The 23861-nt window shown below is 38.2% G+C and overlaps 1 protein-coding gene across 3 annotated transcripts in view; it reads right to left on the reverse strand.

The window, feature by feature from the left end:
• LOC110835660 (uncharacterized) overlaps positions 1 to 23861 on the reverse strand; it is a 146498-nt gene that overhangs the window by 87332 nt on the left and 35305 nt on the right. For all 3 annotated transcript variants that reach the window (XM_087358598.1, XM_087358600.1, XM_087358599.1), the window contains exons 4-7: positions 8869 to 8970; positions 4771 to 4903; positions 3125 to 3288; positions 508 to 663 (exon numbers count right to left, since the gene is read on the reverse strand). In XM_087358598.1, the coding sequence (XP_087214724.1) occupies positions 508 to 663; positions 3125 to 3288; positions 4771 to 4903; positions 8869 to 8970 (555 nt within the window). The remainder of the gene's footprint in view (positions 1 to 507; positions 664 to 3124; positions 3289 to 4770; positions 4904 to 8868; positions 8971 to 23861) is intronic.

Consider the following 23861-nt stretch of genomic DNA (forward strand, 5'->3'; position numbering starts at 1 on the left):
CGACGAATGACTCGGTGACACAAACTTGTATATACAATTTTCTGAGTAACTCTGTATTATGAAGAAACAACCTGGACGTTCAGCCAGAATTTTGCTGTTCATATTGATTGAAATTTTATATATTATCAACATTATTTAGGAGTTACTAAAGATAATTTTTTCCTTCAGCTTTCAGCCTCTCTGGTTCACTCAGATTGAGAATTTAAAATCTGGCAGCAACAGTGGCCTAACACTCAAACTTAAAAAATCCGGAGATGGCTGTCTTCTGGGTAAAAGTTTATCAGAATTTCAGATGTCCTTGCTGCCTCCATCATCAGGGCAACCCAGGAGGCAGCCATCTTTATACTCATTTCCCTATTTGGAAACTTTGGAAAGATGAAAAATCTTTGTTCACAAAGAAATAAGGTTATGAACTGGGTTAAATTGGTCCAGGACACTGCCGCTGAAGTTTCGGTTCCCTTGAGAGCAAGATCTCATCTGAAGAGGGCCGAGCGACTGGTTGCCTACCTGTAGCAGGAGAGCTGCAGCTTTGCAGTCGTCCTTCTTGGCGGCGATGTGAAGTGCTGGCAGGCGCACTTTACCGCGAGTGTCGTTCTCAAGAAGAACAGCGACCACCTTATCGTGGCCCTGTTGCATCGCCACGGCCAGTGGCGTGAATCCGTCCTGTAATATAATAAGTTTTATGTAAATCCCGTTATCATCCGTTCTTTGCACCAAGTGCACACCGAGAACGCGTCTGTCCAGTCGATTAAACTCGAGAACCACAGGACAGATTTGGATTAAGTCTGACGTGGAGGTTGTGCTGTTTTGTACGACCTCAAAATCGTACCATTGAATATCCTACAAGCGGTGATGAAATGACGGTTGAGAAAAGTCATGAAATAGATACCGACGTGCTGCGATCTGGTGGCCAAAGTGGGAGCTATCGAACAAGGCGGATTTAATATGTCTAAATGCGCGTTGCAAAGAACGCAGTGTGGACAAACCGCGAATGTCGGTACGAAACACACTTTCAGAGCTTGTTTTACCGTACGCTCGTAGCCAGTGGCGCTAGTCACTATTACAGCGACTCATAACCTAACATTCAGACACACGCGAGCTGCATTACAATGTTCTTCCCCCAGTAAACCGATACGAAAATCTTCCCTGCAATGATTATAATGAACGTTTATTTTTAATCAAATGCACTGGGAGATTCAAGACTGCAATTAACCTGTTATTAAGACTAATAAATTGTAAATTTTCCATACGTGTAAATAATTACTATGCAATATTATTGCAATCGTGTGTCTTAAATTCAATGAATGTGTTTGTTCAGCATTTTCTATGAGGTGTCGCAGTGCTGGCTTATGAAAAGTACTTCTGCATTTAATCTGTATTCTTCTCTGTCGTATCAGATCCATTCTGTACGCATTAGTACAGAGAAGATTTCGAGAAACTTCAGCCAAGAACCGAACACAGCTTATCCACATACTTAATTAGCATTTTCCATCAACCAACATGAGACTGCAATATCAATAATATTAAATTTAATATCAATACCAAGAATTTCTTAACATAAATATTTACGGGATATACAGCCGGGGGTTCGACATAACGGAATATTTTCTCCGCGTGTACAGTCAAAAGTATGGATTACTTTTGCCCGTATATTTAACAATAAATGAGAGAACGAATTCGGTTTAATTTAATTACAGTACAAACATTGAATACGTTTAAAAAATATCAAAACAGACATTGATTTCGAAAACGTTGTCATCATAGCGTAAAAATAAACTACTATTCCGCTGTTATACACGAGTATTATTTTGAATATATTTTCTTGTTCCGAAATATATTTAAAACATTCCCCTTCTTTACAAAAGAAAACTTTCTCTCCCGAGAGCGAACGTCTCACAGAGTACGTGGTACCAATATAAGAATTAGGATTCATACTTGACCCGTTCTTGTACCGAACGACACGTGTCTTGCCGTAAACGATCTCGTCGGTCATTCAACCCCGGTCACGTGGTGCATGCACTGGCGATGGAAATGGGGTGTTTGTTTAACTTTTGACAATTACGAGGTGCACTGAGGGCACAGCGTATCTCGTCTACCTGGTTACAGGCTAGACTTGTTCCAGTTCTATAGTGGCTTTGAAGTACCACCTGAAGATGGCCTAAGGGCCGGGATTTTAGTGAAGCTTTGTATAGCACGTCTTCAATTTCTTTTAACAGTCACTTAAATCACATAACTAGCAAGACAATTAAAAAAATTAAATAAAAAACAGGTATGGAAATTAACAAAACATTACATTTTAATAAACTAAACCATTTCATACGTCAACATTGACACTTAATATATTAGTGAATCTTATACGTGTTCAAAATGACCACGGTACACAACTGACTGACAAGTGGCCTTAAAAGTTGTTTCTGTGCATACATCTTTTTGGAACACCCTGTAGAATGACAAAGACAAAAAGATAAGGACCAATGGCGGTCTGTTGTCAACACAACAGTCGTAATAAACCTTCGCGTCCCATGAAAGCTCGTGAACTTGGCTGACTAAGCGACTGTTAGCTTCTCGAAAGGGACTGTGTTCATTTGTGATTGCAACAGATCTGTAATTTGCTTAAAATTCTGTTACTTTGTATCAGGATTAGACAACTCACAGGTCACTTGAAACTGTTTAACTGTTGGGCTATTTGTAGCATCATTCTACAGGGTGATGTCATAAAGTTTTGAATTCATATTTAAGGATAATTAAGGCAGTGTTCTGTATGAAGTCACAAGAAAAAAATACATCTTTTTCAGTGAGATTGTCGTTCTGCCATTACTTAATATAGGTTAAGGCAGAAATTTCGTAATCTCTTCCAATATCGATACTTACGAGATACATACAAATAACATCATACAATAACAACTGCTAACACCCTATCTAATTCTGGGCTAATTTGTATTGGCATATCGTAAATATTTCACTCTTTAAATTCAAATTATACTTTTGTCTTCAGACAACTATCGGCAGCATTTTGCTTCATTGTTCTGCAGCGACATTGGCGACGTGTTTCAGTACTAATCCAGTACGCTATGAATGCCCTTCGACTTAAAAGCTCTTTCCGTCAGACAGAGCGAATCCTTACCTCCGTGGCGAGACTCTGATTGGCTCCGTTGGCGAGTAGAAATCTGACCACGTTGTCATGGTTCTCTTGGGCCGCCATGTACAGTGGCGTGAAGCCATTTTGTGATTGGACATTCACTGCTGCTCTGTTTGCCACCAGTAGCTTGACAACTTCGTCTTGTCCGGCTGCAATAAACAGTAAAATGTAACTAAAATAGACCTGCTTCTTACGTCATGGACCTATGACGTAAGAAGTTACCATAATTTTAGAGGAACGTGTCGCCTTTATCTTCAGTCCTGAACCACCTACAAAAGTACATTAAGTCTTCAAACAAATTATCAAAATCCATACACATTCTTGCGTTCAGCAAATTCTCACAAATACCTAAAGAGCTGAAAGGTGTTCTCCAGTTTGGAGTACACACAACTTTAGAGTGAGTTTGCTGCAATAACATAGGCCATCTCACTTGCCTTAATATTCACGTCCTGCTAATACACATATTTTAGAGGATAAGTTAAATTCTTTTCATTACCATTAAATCTGCAACCTCAATAATTCAGATCTTGTGAAGTATGTCCTCCGTGAAATAAACTAATCCCTTTACTTCAATAATCTTATTTACCATTTGCCTCGAAAATAATATGTTGGATGACATTAATATTCATTGTTTTCTATTTCACAGGTTAAAATTGTCAAAATCAATTAGACCAACTACTTAAATGCGTGTATTTTTCTTCAACAGTAAGGACATATGTCATATCATATAATAAATCTATCCTTGTATCGATTCGATAAATCTCCAGATACATTAAAAAAATATATCCTGGTTGTCCAGCGTCTGTAACCGACACTAGAGGAACGTCACAACGGTTTCGAAAGCAAGGCACGACGTATCAGGGTGAGGCAAGGTTGTCCCTTTTAAGTTCTTTCTCTAGTTTACACAATAAATTTTAAAGTACAGAAGCGAAAAGTTGGCAGACGTGAAAATATTATCGAGAAAATTCTGCCCTCTGCGTTTCTACATATTACAAAAAATGTTTAAAGTCATGGCGTATGCGGCTATTAACAACGCAGACCACGGGGAGACGAACACCGAGTTAAAACACTTCACTCTCTTGTTATGCAATTCCTGGAAATGTTTCGCGTCACGATGTCTGCGAGTCAGAACGTCGCGAACTATTTTCATCTCGAGCACCACGCCCAACCGCGGCGAACTCAACCCACTGGCGAGGCGTGGACTCGGTTCATCTCCGCTGATTGTTCAAAAGGACACAAACAGTGGTTCACTGATTCAATTAACCTTTACAGCCCATCATTTTCATAACTAGCAACTTGATTCGTCGTTCATTGTTCTCCTCAACTATTTATTCATTGAAACAAAACACCAACTCCCGTTGTACTTACAGTGGTGGTACTGTAGCCAACGTAAAGTTCCCACAATGTTCTGTGAAAGTTGGTAAATTTGTTCCTACGCTGAAAGAGGACAAACACAGATAGCAGAGACATCTACAAATATATTTTGTTACTATAAGAAAGGTATATAACCTAGAAATTCTATGCCTAACGTCGAATAAGCGCACAGAATCTGTTACAAAATTAAACTGCTTGTTATGCTGAGAAAATGATGATCATTTATTTAGGGATCTGTGTGCAGTGGTGAATCGTACCTAGTGATGCGATGTGGAGAGCGGTGTTGCCTTTCTTCGTGGCAGCGTCGACAACAGCGCCTCGTTTCAGCAGCTCGGTGACCACGTTAACATGACCGTCTTTTGAAGCGAGGTGTAACGCGTTGAGTCCATTCTGAAACATTCCAGCAGAGTTCAGCGTAGGCAGAGTAGAAAAAACTGTGGGTCTGAAAATTATGCCGCTGAAGAGAAGAAGGTTCTTAGATGTAGTCGTTCGTTTCCTTGAGAAAGTTGGCAATGAATGAATTCCTGAGGACAGGGAAATCACGTTCTCTGACGTAGCTACATTCCACGATGTAGGGAAGGTTTTCTTATGCTTTATGAATTTAACAATTCTTTCTATTATTAATCCATAAAAGCCCTCCAAATTTTATTACCGTTATGTGCCTACTTTTTCAGTAAAATTTTGCCCTAATTTCGGAATGTGTGAAATTACGCACATCATGAAATTTTACGTCTGTCTTCGGTAAAGTTGAATATATCGTTATATCACGTGGAACGAGGCCGTTATGAACAAGAGAATGAAGTTATTGCGAAACTATTTGAAGTGACGGAAACAATTTTGAAATACAAAATTAACAGAAACTACAAAAAATACTGAAAAATTATTTAATATTCGAAATGGTAGGAAGACGAAAATCGGTACTGCCAGAGGGGCCCTCGAAAAAGCACTAGCCATCGATACGCTGTCAGGAAGCAGAGTGGTCGAAGAACATTGACTTTTTCATAGCCTGTTGTGGTGGCAAGAACACGCAATGACGCGGGGGGGGGGGGGGGGTTTGAAGTTTGTGCTATTTCACGAGTGGATTGTGAGGCCAGGCAGGGGTATGTGACTGATAGAAAGTACGTTATTGTTACAGTAATAATCGTTTATTAAAAGACAGTTGCACCTAAGTTGTTTTACTGCGAAAAGTCTATTTATATACCAGGAAATATCAATCATGAACAAAACCATTTTTTGATTTGAATATTACTAGCTGAAGGAATTGTCAAAATCGTTTTCCCTTATGCTGAATATGTTAGTCATGTAACAACGTTGGGAAAAGAATTAGACGTACAGAATTTTCTGTTAGTGTTTTAAGGTCTGAAATTCTTTAAACATCATTTGGTGGGCATTTCAATGTACCTTAAAGCACGCTTTCACCTGTGATGATAACACACAAAATAATCTTACGGTGTAGGGTCCTAATTGGGTGCACTATTTATAATTACACCGCCGCTGAGTTCCATGTACATAAGAGTGATATATTGACAACATCGGTTCGATAAGTAACAATCGAAAATATCATCACTGCCAGTTACTCGATATCTTGAAATATCGATTATTCCGTTACGGGAGTCGAGGTTTATTCTCAAGTACTTCGTAACTGCGGTAGGTCGCGCTGTCGTCAAGCACGGTCTAGAAATCTCTGCCCATGACTCACGAACTAATTTATATCTTCTCCACCAGAGCTGCGCTTTTGATTGGTCCTCGTGATGACAATGCATGTGACAGGAGTGGTATTTATATGGATGTTCTACTGTTCGTATGTTAAACTGACACGTCTCTCCAAATTGTGGTATGGTCACGTCACGGAAGGAGGACGCATTGGATTCCAACAATGCATGTGTTTAAGGTATTTGTTCAGGCAGTTGACTCTACCCGAAATGACTAACAAACCTTACGTCTGCTAGCACAGACCGCCATGTTGCTTTAACTGCTATGTCATTACGTGTTTTAAACGCTCTAGTTCAAGCTATACACGTTTATGGAAAGCGTTACTTTAAACTGCAAAAATAACGCAAATTTTAATAAGAAATGAAACACCTGGAAATAAGGCATAAGAATTTACTTTATGAAACATGTTGTGCTTTGGAAGATAGAATTTAGGGACTAAAGGAGATTATTACATCCTACAGAAATGAAACGAAAGTGCATGGTTTTCCTTAAACAAACTTTGTCAAAAGAAAACTGTAACTGATGTCAAGAAATTAAAATTCACGGAGTGACATGCTTTATACAGGTCGAGGCGAAATTCTCTCACAGGCTGTCCATAGTATGATTCCTTGTTAAAAAAAAAATAACACGAAAATGCTATCTAACACATGCCCTGAGACGCTGTTTAAGAGATCCACGTCTCAGCAGAGTTGTCACGACGATACACAACGCTCGCTGCTAGACATATTAAAGGGGCTCAGTCCACAAAACTCCTCAGTTGTGACCGAATGACCGTGGAATCCACACACGACAAATACTTCGACATGCTCATGTTGGTGCTGCTGCACGGGGAAACGAGACACGTCATCCCGTTCGACGTCAACAACACGCTAAGGATGACCTCTTTTCACGCAATGTTCTGTGGACACACGAAACGCGGATACCAAGTTCGCTTCAGCGTTTGGGTCGGTGTCGTCGGGGATATTGCCGTGGGCCCCTATCCGCTACCTGATAGGCCGACTGCTCAAAGATATCGTGATTTTCTTAAAACTGTTCTACCGGGGCAGCTTCAGGCTCGTTTCACACATACACGGCGACCGTCCAAACGGCTCCGTTTACACGGAACGGTGAACATTTCACACACAACTGATCATACCCGGAGCCGGTTATTCTGTTGTTTGTTGCCAACATAACTTGACAGTAAAACAAAAAATTTTAAATTATCGTCTCTCTAGAGCCCGAAGGTACATAGAATTCTCGTTTGGAATATTAAGTAATAAATGGAGGATCTTTCGAACTATAAACTTGCAACCTGATTTTGCTGTAGACATTGTCAAGGCTTGTGTTGTTTTATACAAATTTGTTCGGGAGAGAGACGGCTACGAGGCAGAGGATACATTGACAATCACAGGACTTGATAAAATACGTGGTGAAGAAGTATTTCGCGGGGGAATATCAGCAAACAATGTGAGAAGTCTTTTAGCTGACTACTTCTTAACACCTGTTGGATCTCTGAAATGGCAGCTTTCAAAAATTTAATTTCATTAACGTTAATCATATTTTATTACTATACCTATATTTAATTGTAGAACAATTCATAATTTATTTCATTGTAGAAAGTTTAATAAATTCATATTCACTGATTATTACTTCACAAGGTTGGTACTTAAGTCACGGAACCGGGCATTACACACGGCACGTGTGAAGGAAGCCATTCGACTGTTCACCCGACTACCAAGTGGTGCGCCGTTAGAACGGTCACGGCGCCGGGATTTGTAGTGGGAAGACACGGCGACTTCACGGTAGACCGTTACCGCATAGACGGCACCGGTGCGTGTGAAAGCTCTCGAATAATCTTCGACCTTTGACCGTGTAAACGGAGCCGTTTGGACGGTCGCCGTGTATGTGTGAAACGGGCCTCAGGACGTGCCTCTGTGAGGCAAAGTACGACGGAGCTCCTGCGCACTGTGAGGAAGATCTCTGGCAGTGGTTGAACGTGACATATCCAGGAAGGATTGGACTTGAAGGGACGACTCCATGGCCACTAGGTCGCCGGACCTAACTCAGACGGATTTTTTCTTGTGGGGGCCCTTAAAGGGGAACGGTTAAACACTCCATTCCAGGGGTATCAAATATCTCGCGGAAAGAATTTAAGCATCTGTGACAACGGTCGATACCAATCATTATTATTATTGTTATTTAGTGTTCTGTCTGACGACAGGTCCATATGAACAGGATCCTTCCATCCTTTTCTCGGACTGGGACCTGTTCATATACGTTCTTGGCAGATGATCCAGAAGTGGTTTGCCATTGCCTTCTTCTGTGTGTGAATGGAGTAAGTGTTGAGATGCCACGGAGAAACCGGGGAAGCCCCCGGAGGAAAACTCCGTGTTGCCTAGACCATGGCCTTATAATTAATATTGTTGTGATACAGACGACAGACAATACCATTCGGCTAAAAATATCAATATTTAATGGAACATACATTTCCCTTTTGGCCCTCAAGAGTTAGTATGTTACACCTTGAAAGGGCTGATTTAAAGATTTGGAATTTTAATAATATATCCAGAATCCCTGAGCTTCAACCGTGGGTCTCATTCGTCATGGTCTCAGAGATTCTGGACAAATGCGCGTTTTACTACAATTTCGTGTCTGGTACTCACCGAGTTGGACGTATTAATATCGATGTTGGACTTGAGATGCTCCAGCACCTTGTCCAGATGTCCAGCCCTAGCGGCTCGAAGGAAGGCGGTGTTCCCATCGGACTGCAACAAAGATTGTGGCATCAGTATCTTATTACACCGCGGGGTCCACGACTTACCAACATTTGCGATGAAAACGTTAGCATCTCGGCCGATTTGAGAACCAACGCGTGATTAGACAAGTACTGTGCCCGAAAGTTATGAAAAAGTTCCTCTGACGTATTCGGTCTGGTAGACTAGTGATGTGCGCATGCGTGACTCCTGTTCAGAAAACATCGGTCTTTAGTACAAACATATTTCTCATGCGTCTTTGTTACTTCCTGCTGTCCGTTACATCGTTATTCATTTATTTATTATTATTAATTACTATTTTATAACTTACAGTGTTTTAAAGTATTTCCAGCAAAGTTTACATCAAGTTAGAACAATCACGACGTTTTTTAAACGGCTAGTATTGCAGCACGTGACTTCCCAGGCTTCATACGTCACAGGGACTTACTTAACTCGCGAGTACTCTGCATAATAATTTCTGGTACCCCCATATGTTCAGCATTGCACTAGAAAGTAATCTTGTGCCAGTTCATTTCAATTCATTCTCGTAACATTTTTATTCTTAGATTTTAATTGTAACACATACATTTGTATATTACATCTTGTTCATTGCGCTGGAAATTATTTAAGTTTTAAGGTTAGAATAATAAAATGGGTGTCACTCAACAAAGTAGGTATATCGTCTATATATTGGTCTCCTGGGTAATACTGACGTGTGGACATGCAGGCAGATAGAAACGTTTCGAAGTAACAAACAGCCTTCTTCAGCATTGAAGATACGCGTTTGCATTTTCTCGAGGCAATGTCCAACACATGGATATACAGGGCGTGCCATTTAAAACGCAACGCGATAACAATTATTATGGTACAGAAATTATATCAGGACCAGGTTATTCCCCGTATAAAACAATCTCCCCTCGTGACACTCTAATAAATGTCACCTTAATCGCTAGGCCGCTGCTCACACCAATTGCGTAAAAGCCGTGCAGATGCAACATGGTGTATTCACGAGCAGAACACGTGATCACCAAGTCCACATTACTCCAAAACGATCCACTGCAAAGTACTTATGCATGGGATAATAAAAACAGTATAAGATAGTGTAATTGCGTCATATTGTGAATATTATAACAATTATTTATTTTAATCCGTCTGATCACAATATAATTTTATTTAAAATTTCTTATAATTAAGATAATAAAATATCATATCGGGACACTCACTCCTACATCTTTGGTATGTTTTATTTTTATTTTATATTGATACTTTCTAACTATAATTTACATTAAAATATATATTAAAAATTACAGTCACTCACAATTATAATAATAAAATAATATTAAAAGATTTAAAACATCATTTTATAATTTATATATTTTGCAAATTCTTTTATAAATTCTTTCAAATTCTTTAGTGTTTCTTTCAATCAATTACTTACAGGCCGATATGTACATCTAATAACATTTAAGAAAAACAACACCTTCGCCCAAAAATTGAAAAACAAACGTAATGAAACATCACCAAAATACTACAGAAATCATAATTGAGTTTTAAGTTCTTAGATATATTTTACACCTGATGATGGTTTTATAAAAAAACCGAAACATGTTGTGTAAATGTTCCGAAATGTTAATCGATCAATCGATATGGAACATCAATGATATTTTATTATCTTAATTATAAGAAATTTTAAATATTATGATCAGACGGATTAAAATAAATAACAGTATAATTTCTCATTACGATCTGCGACTTTTATTTGAAACACTTGTAAATATGATATATAATAACAAAACAATCAAAATAATTAGCAAAACTCTTTTCACGATCGCCTTTAATAAAGAGCCCATGTGTTTTTCTGTTTTGCTAATTTTGTACGCTCATTTTTGCAACTAGACATCAGCAAAGGATGAGAAAACAAAACTAAAATGTATATTAATTCGTCATGTTCTGTCATGTTTGTTCTCAGGGATAATTTGACTCTTTTTATTTTGATCTTGGTCGGGCCTTCGATTAAGTCCTTCATACAATTCCACTGGATAACCTCCACTTTAAATTAAGTAGTTCCCAATTGCTAACCATCTAATTCTCCCATCGTTAGGATCTTAGGAAAGGTTTCTATCCCGATGTCTGATTTATCGGAAAGACTACAAGATTTTACCTTGGGACTTAAGATATTCAGTGTTTTAATGACTACCTTCCTGCCAAAATTAATCATTCCAAATTTCTCTTATTTGTTGACGATTTGAAAATATAAAGTCTGCAGAAGATTTAAATACCTTCAATCTAATTTGGCACAAAAATTGTGTGATAAAAAAATTAATTATATATTTGAAACGTTAGAGCAAATGTAGTCTATTGGTGTTATGTTAGACAGCAAATTAAACTTACATTTTCGTAGTGTTCATTTAAATTCTCAGTCACGAAGGACATTAGGGCTTATTCGCCATATTATTTACAACTTCTGTTCTGTAGACAGTCTAGTGGTTTTATAAATTGTTTTATTGCTTGCCTGTTATACGATCCTTGCTATTGGCAAACACTCATTGGGGAACAAAACTGAAATAATTCATCAATACGTATGCAAATTCGGAAAGAAATAATTTTAAAAACATGTAAACTTCATCGCAGTAGGCCTTTTCACTATTCTGTTGTAAGCGTTGAGAAATATTCCTTGTACAATTTCAGACTTCTGTTGTTTTTATTTTTAGTGTTCTGTCTGACGACAGGTCCATATGAACAGGATCCTTCCATCCTTTTCTCGGACTGGGACCTGTTCATATACGTTCTTGGCAGATGATCCAGAAGTGGTTTTCCATTGCCTTCTTCTGTGTGTGAATGGAGTAATTGTTGGGATGCCACGGAGGAAAACTCCGTGTTGCCTAGACCACGGCCTTGCCCAACACAAGTTATAAATTCGGGCACCGCCGGGAATCGAACCCGAGACCCCAGGATTACAAGGCTAGCGTTCTAACCGCTAGACCACCGTGGCTTTCAGACTTCTATCGTTATAAAATATGTACCTCGCAGACGTCAGAATCTAACCTACGCAGAACATCGCGTTCAAGTGGTCAGCGACCATTGAATTTCGCATCATTTTCAGTTCGACCCACCATTCGATGCTACGTTACCTTTGCAGCTGAAAAATGTCACTGAATGAAGCAAGAATCAATCTTTGATCCAATCTCACCTTTCGGAAGCACGACCACATCCCAAAGGGACAAGGCGATACTTCAAGATCACGAAATCTGCAACTATTTTAACACCACTTCACGCCTGAATTACAGTACACAACTGGAATTTTCTGCTTAGGAAAGATCCTCTCATTCTCATATTAAAATTCCCAGGACACTACTCGGGTCTTCCCCGTCGCAATCCGGAACAGACACGTGCGTGAAGTGTTGACGACGCGAAGGGCGCAGTCCCGTTCCACGTGAGAAATCACTCCAGGAGGATCACCGTCTCACATTACGAATATCCAGCAACGATGTGATGTACTACGAATTTCAAAAGTTCCGATCCAAACGGCTACAGCAACTGAAGAGATTTTCCCAGATTACATCCAGACGATCTCAGAAGCAGCACCTCAGCGCTCTGTAAGACAGTGGTAACAATGCACACCACTAATTCCAATCATCAGCACGAAATTACAGCCACAAAGTCAGTTTAATTTGATATTTCAGGCTATACGTTAATTTAAAGTTGCCATCTTCAGACGAAAACGTCTCCCGACATAGAAAGAAAGTCGATACCGACAAATTTCCTTTCTCGCTTTCGAGTCCAAGACCGAATTGACGTTCTAATTTATTTTCCATGGGAAATTGATACTAAAATCAAAATTACCTACGCTAAAGTTTAATACGCCATTTTAAACATGGAAGTGTTCATTCGTATAAAAATATTTTTTCTGCAAGGAATCAAACAGGATCATTAAGATTTCTCCAGCGTGTAAGCAATGAGCGATACTTTATAAAAGGTACAGTTAGTCTTTCAATTATTTTTAATGTTCAAGATAAGCTTAACATCAAAATGACAAAAAAAATCATTTGTTTTCAGCAACTGCTATACAGTGGACTGATAAATTCTACGCACATTTCAAAGAGAACACTTAATATCAAAAACAAATGTAATATTTTGATTTGCGTCTATAAAAATATTTGTAATTCCAAACAAAAAATACGTTCAAAAACCAACAGAGTCCAATTTCACATAGACCAGAATAGACCGTGTGGAGTTCATGTTTTAAAACGCTGTAACTCTGTAAAACCACGACACTTTCTTTGTATCATCGTTAACGAACCGAATACGAACTGTTAATCCCTAATAAAATTCGCATTCTCTCACACGGTACAACCACTTCCAAGATGCAAAATGGCGGTCAGCGCACACGCCACACTCTCCGACGCAGGCCTTAAGACTACTTAAACACCGAAGCAGGACTACAAAGGCGCCGCCAATCGGGGGAGTCTGGTATTGATTAAGAGGCGTCGCACGCAACCCGCACACCCTAACTGCTGTGCTGTCTAGTGTTGCTCGCAGGCACTTCAGCGACGCTTTATACGCTACAGAGACATCATTATAAACTGTTATATGTATAAAACGCTATAAAAGAGAGTTAAATGCATAGAGTATCGTTCTTCCTTTAACATCAGTTAGGGTAGAAGGTATTTCGATTGAAATTCGAACCGATTTCCTCCAGAATACACGTTACTACGTCCTGGGATCGATCACAGATCATTAGATCGATTTACTAAAACAACAAAAGCCCCACTAAGCAAAGAGGTGTGCTTTATTCCACGTGGAAAACGATAATCGGACTAAAATCATTAGGGGATGCACAAGGGATTGTGGTCTATCACTCGCCCTCAAACAGTCTTTCATCCAAACAGCAGAAAACATTAATTTCCCAGTAGAACCATCTTCCTGCAAACACCAGCCAACCAACATTCTGCCTAAGACCGGTCATTACAATACGCCTTCACATTCGTGAGGTATAGGGCTCGAATCTCGGTCTGGACCCCCAATTAAAATGACAAGCTGTTCATATTTCTTTCCACAGACCTTGGAAACAAATGTCGGAACAATTCCTATTATTTCCTTTCCAATTCATTATTCATTAATGAACGCCTAATCCACACTGTACTCATCTGATAAACTTGAAACGTTATTAAATAAAACAAATAATATGTCCGCGTGTCTGCCTCCAGTACGAAACACGTTTTCAAAGCATTTTCAGTTCTAAACTTTGCCTTTTACGCGTATCATATGCGTAATCTAAATAGATCTGTAGAATTGGATAAGTTTAAATGTATTATCCGATATAATAACATCGTCTTGTCAAAATCAACCCATTCTTATGTTTGCTTGTCATGTAAATACTATATGAGGTCTCTTCTTGGCAAACTTTAATGTGTCTATGGACCTAAAAGATCTCTTTATGAAGATGTTTATCTTATGGGTTGCTACGCCGCGTAGTCTGGTAGAAGTCTACCGACGTTTCAGAGATGCTAGCTGCCTCTATAGTCAGTACGAGAACCCAGAGGACAGCCATCTTCATACTCGCCGCTAATTTAGAGGCATTTTATATATATTCCTGTAGCGGAGTCAGACATTTAAGCTTTCTAATGCCACAGTCAAATCAGTTGCGTTGTTAATATTTGTTTTAGGTCTTTAAAGTATAATGCACCTGCCAATTGTTAATTCGTGAACACTGTATTTTGTACACAGTTTGTTTGATAGTTTCATATTATTCTTGGAATGAACATCGAGAGTTTTCCTAAGAAGAATTAAGGTAGTGTAGTTGCGTCAAATTGTGATTTATTAAATTAAAATTAAATTATTTGGTTATTCCGTCAAATCACAATGTATTTAAAATAAGATAATTAAAATAATTAAAATATCATTCTGTGTTCCATATCGAATAATCCAATTGTAAATCGATTATTCGATATGGAACACAGAATGATATTTTAATTATTTTAATTATCTTATTTTAAATACATTGTGATTTGACGGAATAACCAAATAATTTAATTTTAAGAAGAATTAATTAATTAACCTTTGAAATGTGGACGCCTTGCTTTTTTTTTTTGGGAAAAAATCTGAATGTTTGAATATTATTTATGTGTTTCATACTTCACGTGGTTTGCAAGTTAATCCGTGTTATCTCTTAATCCGTTTAGAATATTTTTCTGAAAGACGTCAACAATAACAAAGAAACTGTTGACTGCGTACTTATTAGCATTCATTATGGTACGTTTTCGTAAAAATTGTTTGTTTTCGCCAAGACTCTCGTTTGTCTTCTGAACGACAATTTGCCTGTTCTCTACGCCGAAACACCTGATTGCTTTCTATTAAATTTAGTATAGAACATATTTCAAAGCGAGTAAAAACTAGCTGTAGGATTTGTAAATGTTATCATTGACTCCACATTTAAAACCCTTAGAATATATCTACAGGTTTCCAGTCTCCCTGCGTATTTTCTGGAAAAACAGGCTTCTTAAAATAGGTCACGACACACTTCACATCGTATCTTGATATTAAACATTCGTTAGGCGATCAGTACATCAACAGACTTGAGCAAATTACTCATAAGCGATTATCTTAATTTAAATTTAGTATTACCGTAATTGCTACAGTATACATTTACCAAAAATATTTTAATCTCAACTGCAAAGTCGATCTAGAGATGTTTTAGTTTTCAGCTAAGTTAGAAAAGTATAAATGGCTGATTTCGACTCCAAAGAAATTTTTCACGCCACTTTCAAAAATTAAATACCTTCACGTAAGTATATATTAAATAATTATGTATTTATTTAAACTTATTTCACGACCATGTAAGATCGAATGATACGATTATTTACGAATAAGAATAATATGGAAGGAGGCTGACTTATTTAAAGTACCAACCACGAATTTACCTGAAGGTACCGTGGAAGACAGCATGAAACCACGATGGTCGTTTTCCGTGACCTAGATTTTATATCATTTCTAGGTTATGTGACCTCACAATATTTTATTTCCATGACTGAATGGTGAAAAGCAATTCCTCCATTTTACTTCTAAGAAACAAAACCCAACTTTCAGTGCAAATTAAACCGCACTCATTCAACTGGAGTGTCCTATATTCTGTGTTTACTCATCGATGTTTCGAATAACTTAACATTATGTCATAGCGTCCAACACATAAAGACGTAGATATATCAGTAAATACTAATTTAGAATGGATGTGTATTAGAGCGGTCTAGGCCAAATGAAACTTGTTACCCCTGCATTTTTCTGGAAGGGCTGAGGAAAACCACAAACATATTCTGGGTGAGATTCGAACACTAGACTTCCCGAAGACGAACCAAGGGATGTTAACCATTACCGATATGAAATCCTGAGGCCATGCCGAGACGAATTACATCCGTGGTTGAAGCTCAAATATTCTGGACATCTTGTCAGAGATGCGTGTCTTAAAATTAACCCTTTATAATCTTAATACAATACTTATTATATTTCATTACAATAATGTGAGAAACAAAAATAATTTCAAAGTATGTTTTATGCAAATAAATGGTCCGTCTGTTTTGAAATTTGAGCAGAGAAATTTTAAATCAGAACTGCGATGAACAAAAGGTCATGCCTCCTTCCCTCACACTTCTAGCCTCGTTAATGCATCACAGATAATACTAATGACTACTTTTTCTCGTTAACAAACAGTCGCTGGACCGAGTAAGACAAAGAACAATTAGACATTGTTTTCTGTCACCGAGATTCGAACTCGCAGCCGTGACCCTGGTATGAACACCAGTTCCTGAATTCTAATTGGTTTACTAGATAACACGGGCAAGCGACGTAAGTTAAGTTTCACCTCTGATTTGCTTTCGAAGGACTCGAGAGCAATCTTTAAAATTTTCTTCAAATTTGGCAGACATATTGGTGTATTTCTTTAGGAGCTATCAGGAATGTAAATGATTGCAGTCAATGGAAAACATAGAAAACGCACAGAACGGACAAACACAACGAGATCAGGAATGACTGCAAATATGACGCCAGCGGTACGCCTACGTCACTTCCGGTTCATGGAATATCTGCAGTTAATCGATTGTTTTGTTACGTAAATTGAAATATAATTCATGCACAGAATGGTTGCTTTTGGCTACACATCAGTAAGATTCATGACTATCTAACTTTAATTTTCTAATATAATATACAATAATTGTTTTCCATTCATATGCCTACGCTGGTATCAACTTTACCTGTTCAATTTGAATGATATTTTAGCTTTAATAATTCGACTGTAAAATTTACCCCTCTTAGTTAAACCACGCAAAAGCTATCCCGAAATCTGTTCTTCGAGCCTATTATTTTAATTATATATTAATTGAACATACATACCTATTATTAATATTAGTGTTTTATCATAAAAATGATTCCACAGTTCGTGAATTTATAGATCAAAGACAAAGTGTTAATATATGAAATATTCGGTTTAAACTCTGAGTGGTAATAAAATACAAATTATAATTTACGAACTGTGTGGGCAAACGCTTTAAATTTCATGAGGTGCCTTTCGTTTATAAGTTCATTATAAAAGCAATTTCGTATTGATCATTTTTAAGACCAACAGTCAAAGGTTATATAAATTGCAGGCTTGGACTGAAAGATTGGACGAATATGAAAATAAAAGGTTATTCTTTTACACGTTACCCATAAAACATAAAACAATAAATGCAGAGATCACGACATTGTTCTTCTGTTTTAGTACCGTGTAGACTGAGGTCCAGAATATGCAAACTACCTTTTTTCTCTAAATGCTGGCGTCTGGCGACGGCTTTAAACTGCTCCAAAACCCAGAACATCACAAGATAAGCAAATTTCGTAACTGTGCATGAGTTTACAGCAGTGTTTCTTAAACCCTGGTTCGCGTACCACTCGTGGTACGCGAGACAATGCTGAGTGATACGCAAACTAAGAAATAAAATCAACAGATAATACAAACACAAATAAGTTTTCCCTGAACGCATTTCATTTGTAGTACATTTAATGTGTTAAATTAGATTTAGTGGTACGTCAGCGAAAAAGATTGAGAACCCCTGGAGATCGGCTATCCTGACTGGGATTTTCGTGGTCTTCCTCAGTCCTTCCAGGCAAATGCAAGGATAGTATCTCAAATTAGGCCACGACCGCTTCCCTCAACATCCTTTATAATTCACTATCATCATCTCATTCGACTGAAAATTCGTCGTTACATAAACCACAAATAAATATAGGAATGTGTACGAAATGGCCTAACAAACAGTTTCTCTGAGCTTGATGAATATTATAATATCGTATTGCATAAATGCAATAACAGTATACCTATTTAAAGACTATTTGATTGATTTATTAACGCAAAACATGGGGCACGATCCAGAGACAAATCAGTTTGTTCCCTCTGCCGAGCTATGGCAAGTCCATCGTATCCACATTGCCTTGAATACGCTAACAACGCGAAACATGCAAACCTAACCTAATTTCCTCGTTATGTTATTTATCAACTCCTCCCCCTTCATACTTCTCCTTCCTACACGCAAATTCTATAAAAACAGACCGCAATATTCTGCTCGAATTTCAATTACTTCAACTCTATTACTGTCCTAGAAGCAATCACTGTCTCTACAATCCTGGCATGAAAATAATTTGAAGTCTGGCTGTTCCAACAAGAAACAAAACACTGCTCGACTTTGGATGTAATCTTATACGATCGACTATGGTTACACGTACCTGGTCCGAGGTTGTCTCTGTGACCATGGTATGACCTCAGGAAGATGGAGAGAGATAGACAGAGAAGAGGAACCTGGAGACGACCTCTGAACTGTTTGAGAATGAAGACTCTTCTGACATTACGGTGGCGCTCCCACGGTTACACTACGACCCACTGCCAACATAAGCGCTACAAATGTCCCTAAACAATAACCCCCCAACAGTCGAGTGTGGATTTCTACACTACAGAGTGAAACCTGTAGGCAGGACTCTTGGAAAACCTATTTTGCTGTGTATCTATTCTCCGACTAACCTGGCCTTATACTGCGTCGTTCAAATGAAAATAAATTTCAGACAGGCTAAACTTTTCTCGAGTTCTTTTCTCACTTGGTACTTTTTACATCTCTGTCAGTTATTCTTAAGCCTATCTTGTCATAAATCAGAAATAATTTCCTGAAAGGGTGGACTACTAAGGGGCGGAAAGTAACAGTTATATTGTAAATTTTTATTTTTACTACGATAAAAATCAATTTGTACTGTCAAGTTCATTTCACAGACGAAAACATAAACAGTCATTTAATGACAAAGGTATTTGCACACATTTCTAAGCTAGCAATAGAAGCATTATCAGTTGTGCACAAACTTACAAAGTCCTGTGACATGGCCATAACTGTGAAATAGCACATAAAACAATGCAGATTTTTATTAAAATTTTCCTAGATTAATTAGAAACACATATTCTTAAATTGAGTTCAGACTTTCGCGACATTCTCTTTTAAAGACAGAGGCACAAAGATTCTGATAAACACAAACAACAGAGCCCACATTTACAAGGTTCCATCACTCAGAAACCAGCGTTATAAACATCCATACATCATAGCTCAATGTGATGATTGTACGCAAAATTGTCTTCCTTTAAGCTTCTTTCAAAATTAAAATTTTTAATAAAATAAACTTTAATTTACAAAATTTAGGATTTGAGTTTTCACGGCTTTGACACCTGATGATGGAGACAGCAAGGACCTCTGAAACGTCGATAAACTTCTACCACGCAACACGGCGTTGCAACCCAGAAGACAGACATCTTCAGTTTATAAAAATTGTTGTATTATTTTCGTTTTTATAGAAACTCCTGTTTTGGGAGGTCCATAAATACAAATACTTAGACCTATTTACAGTATAAGCAATGCAGTTACTCATTTGCATTCTGTATGTATCCGGTTCTCCTGGGAGCCATTTACCTTAAAATATTCTACATTCATTCTCTCCTATTCTACTCACAATCTATATTCTCGATACTCCTCAAATGGGCTTATGTGTACTTTATCCAGCGTATTTAAAAAAAAATCAATAAACACGTATCTATCGTTAATACAGCGTTGTTAAACAGTCTACAAATCAAAATATAATACGTGCAGTGGATTGACCGTAAGGATGAATGAAATGAGGTCATTTTCTGTGCATAAAACATGAGAAAGCCAAACGGGCAGTGACTGTTTTCGTGCAGGGTTGGCAACACTGCGTTGCAGCAGTGGTTCGGACAAACTCGGCCTCCGTCGGGGACGGCGACAGGCAGCAGTATTGAACGGGGCTCCCTCTGCGGGGGATCAATACCTGAGCCCGGGTGGTAAGTCAGGAGCGGGCGAACCGTTCTGAGTCAGGGATAACCATTGCGTCATTAAATATCATGACGCACAGGTGTAGCTCAAGGCCTCCTCGTTCAACGTCACCAAGACGTTAGGTTTATCTCTTAAGTGAGTGTTTATTCAGACGCTGAGAAAACTTTGTTCCTCTGTTTATTTAAGCAACACGGAAAAAGCACTCTTGTGAATTCAAGGTTGGAGAGACGTAAAACGCGTTATCAACATTTGGTTCAAGAAAAACATCATTCGATGATGGTGTTTTCTGATGAGAGGTTAAATAATGAATCTGTCAGCCTTGCCACACTCAAATTCATTGTCTGAAACTTCCGAAATGTAGCATTTGTTGTTTCACTTCATGTTATAGTCGGTAGAGTGCTCTGCTGTCACGACCGGCTGTCGATGTCCAGCATTTAAACACGCAAAACACGTATTTTTTTTTAAAATGTAGTTATTTAAAGGGGCATTTAAAAGAATAAATCCAAAGTTTTAGGAGGAAATATGCATTGTTTTACAAATCTGGCGCTTTCGTCAGAATTTTGTCTTTTGAAATTGCGCTAGAGATTTCATAGTTGTACGTAGTCAGTGACTTATTTGTTTGTTTGCGGAGTGATGACATCATAACGGAGGATTCCCCAGTTTGATGCGCGGGTGACTGGGGATTCCTCCAGGAGAAACCTGCAGAAATATATGACGTATTCATTCAAAGTGCCCGTTATTGTTGTCATATTTAAGAAACTGGAATGAGTTCACAAATTTTAGTAGCAGTCTCCAGCATCAAATTTAATTAAAATCCGTTCAGTGGATCTCAGTGGACAATCGGACAGATAGACATGGCGAAGCTAATAGACAACTTTTAGTTTCGAAGTGAAAAAGTATCGAAATTTTCGACCAAGCATGAATCTCAAGATATTTCTCTCAGAAAAAAAGATCTTCAGATCTGCATTTCGTTCTCTTTATATGTAGATTCTCACGATTCGTTCAACAAGAATTCGCATGGCTTATTCCTTATTCGTGCTACACAGTTTTCTCTCTAGGAACTATTCGTCAAAGATCTTAAGAAACAGATATGAAGTTCTTTGTTATGTAGTAAATTTCAGTCACACGTCACATCAACATTTGTTTATCGTTTCTCACAAATCGTCATATTAATCATGCATTATGCAAATGAACTGAAAGTTTAGTACGAAAGACAGTCTTATAAGATAATTCGATTTTTCGAATGCAATTTATTTTTTTATTTTAACTGAAAAGCAATGATTTGGTGAATAGTGACGTGTAACAGTGAGATTCCAATTGATGACTATTTATTTATATTTATTTAGTGTTCTGTGTGACGACAGGTCCATATGAACAGGATCCTTCCATCCTTTTCTCGGACTGGGACCTGTTCATATACGTTCTTGGCAGATGATCCAGAAGTGGTTTGCCATTGCCTTCTTCTGTGTGTGAATGGAGTAATTGTTGGGATGCCACGGAGGAAAACTCCGTGTTGCCTAGACCACGGCCTTGCCCAACACAAGTTATAAATTCGGGCACCGCCGGGAATCGAACCCGAGACCCCAGGATTACAAGGCCAGCGTTATAACCGCTAGACCACCTCATCTTATTATTATTTAGTGTTCTGTCTGCCGACAGGTCCATATGAACAGGATCCTTACATCCTTTTCTCGGACTGGGACCTGTTCATATACGTTCTTGGCAGATGATCCAGAAGTGGTTTGCCATTGCCTTCTTCTGTGTGTGAATGGGATGCCACAGAGAAACCGGGGAAGCCCCCGGAGGAAAACTCCGTGTTGCCTAGACCACGGCCTTGCCCAACACAAGTTATAAATTCGGGCACAGTCGGGAATCGAACCCGAGACCCCAGGATTACAAGGCCAGCGTTCTAACCGCTAGACCACCGCGGCTATTATAAAGAACGCAAAGGAAAATAATTTATATCTTCGTGCATTGTTACGTTTGAATTTTGTCAGTAATGGAAATTAACATCAAGACAACAAATTAGTGGTGTAAGAAAGGTAAACAGGCAATTACTAGCCTACAACGTTGTCAGATTGCAGTTCAGGAGACGTGCTGTTAGTTCGATTATAGTAAATAGCAGTAAGCACTTTCAGGGATCAGTTGCTCACCCCAAGACTGGAAAGCGACGGGAACTTCTTCTTGAACATTATGGGGTTGTGTTTCCACCGGATGAAGATAATGATGACAGCTGATCCTGTACTCGTTCGTTATACAAGGCTGTTTGACTTCTGCAAAATACAATGTATTCCGACTGGGAATCGAACCAAGGAGATTGCGTCACATACTTCTCGGGACTTGTCTTACATCATTAAACAGGAATCGAACACAGGAATGTCAGGGTTTTTTTTCCTAAAACGTCCAAGTTTTGTCTGAAATGTCCTAAATTATCATGACGTTGAATTTCAAAGCGGTGCCGTTGTCCGGATGCATTAAAGTCTATTTGTATACGAACGTAAAGATAACGACACGAGCACGAGACGAGCCCTTGCCGATTTTTCAGAAAATATTATTCAACGTTTTTCAATGGAACTGTTTAGGAAAAATATCGTTGGAGACGTAAGTTGGGCGAGACTCTTTCGTGGAACGGACGAGCTCGGAGTCAATATAAAGAGTTCCATTAAAAAACGTTGAATAATATTTTCTGAAAAATCGGCGAGGGCTCGTGTCGTGCTCGTGTCGTTATCTTTACGTTCCTATATATATATATATATATATATATATATATATATATATATATATATATATATAAAGAGACCTTTAGTCAGACCAAGACCGATTAGCAACAGCCAGTGAAGTGATTGGCTGTTTGCTGGACTGTCAGGATTTAAATTCCAACACATGGCAGAGACATTTATCTTTTTACCCGCTGTTAAACCGAGTCGACAGCCAACACTCCAAAACATGATGCACGATAAAATGTTGGTATCCGCATTTAGTAATCGACAGCGGTTAGCAAACTGCGGGCCACATGTGGCCCTCGCAAACGGGAAGGGAGAAAATTGTCTGCTGCTGAGGAGAATAAAGTAATTATTCGGTTTTTGTCTGTCTAATCACAATTATATTTAAAATTTACAAATAAGATAAATAAAATATAATTTTATGTTCCACATCGAATAATCGATTTACATTTGGAACATGTAAATTGATTATTCGATGTGGAACATAAAATGATATTTTAATTATCTTATTTGTAAATTTTAAATATAATTGTGATTAGACGGACAAAAACCGAATAATTAATTTAATATTTGATTCACAATATGACGCAATTATACTGTTTTATGAGAATAAAGTATTGCAAATAATACAGGGGGTCCCAAAAAGATGTACACACAGCACAACTTTGATGGCCGCTTGTCATTCGGTTGCTCACCGCTGCCAAATGTGCCACGAAGAAGTTAATAGTGGTCACTTTGAACGCTTACATTACATTCGCTATTCGTAATAATTTAGTTTCTTGAAATGTATTTACTTCATTCACTGAATGTGCGTAACACATTTTTGGAACAC

Source organism: Zootermopsis nevadensis, unplaced genomic scaffold (assembly GCF_977971745.1).
Source record: "Zootermopsis nevadensis isolate Lab colony 2312 unplaced genomic scaffold, Znev_1.0 Znev_ptg000030l, whole genome shotgun sequence".
Lineage (NCBI taxonomy): Eukaryota > Metazoa > Arthropoda > Insecta > Blattodea > Termopsidae > Zootermopsis > Zootermopsis nevadensis.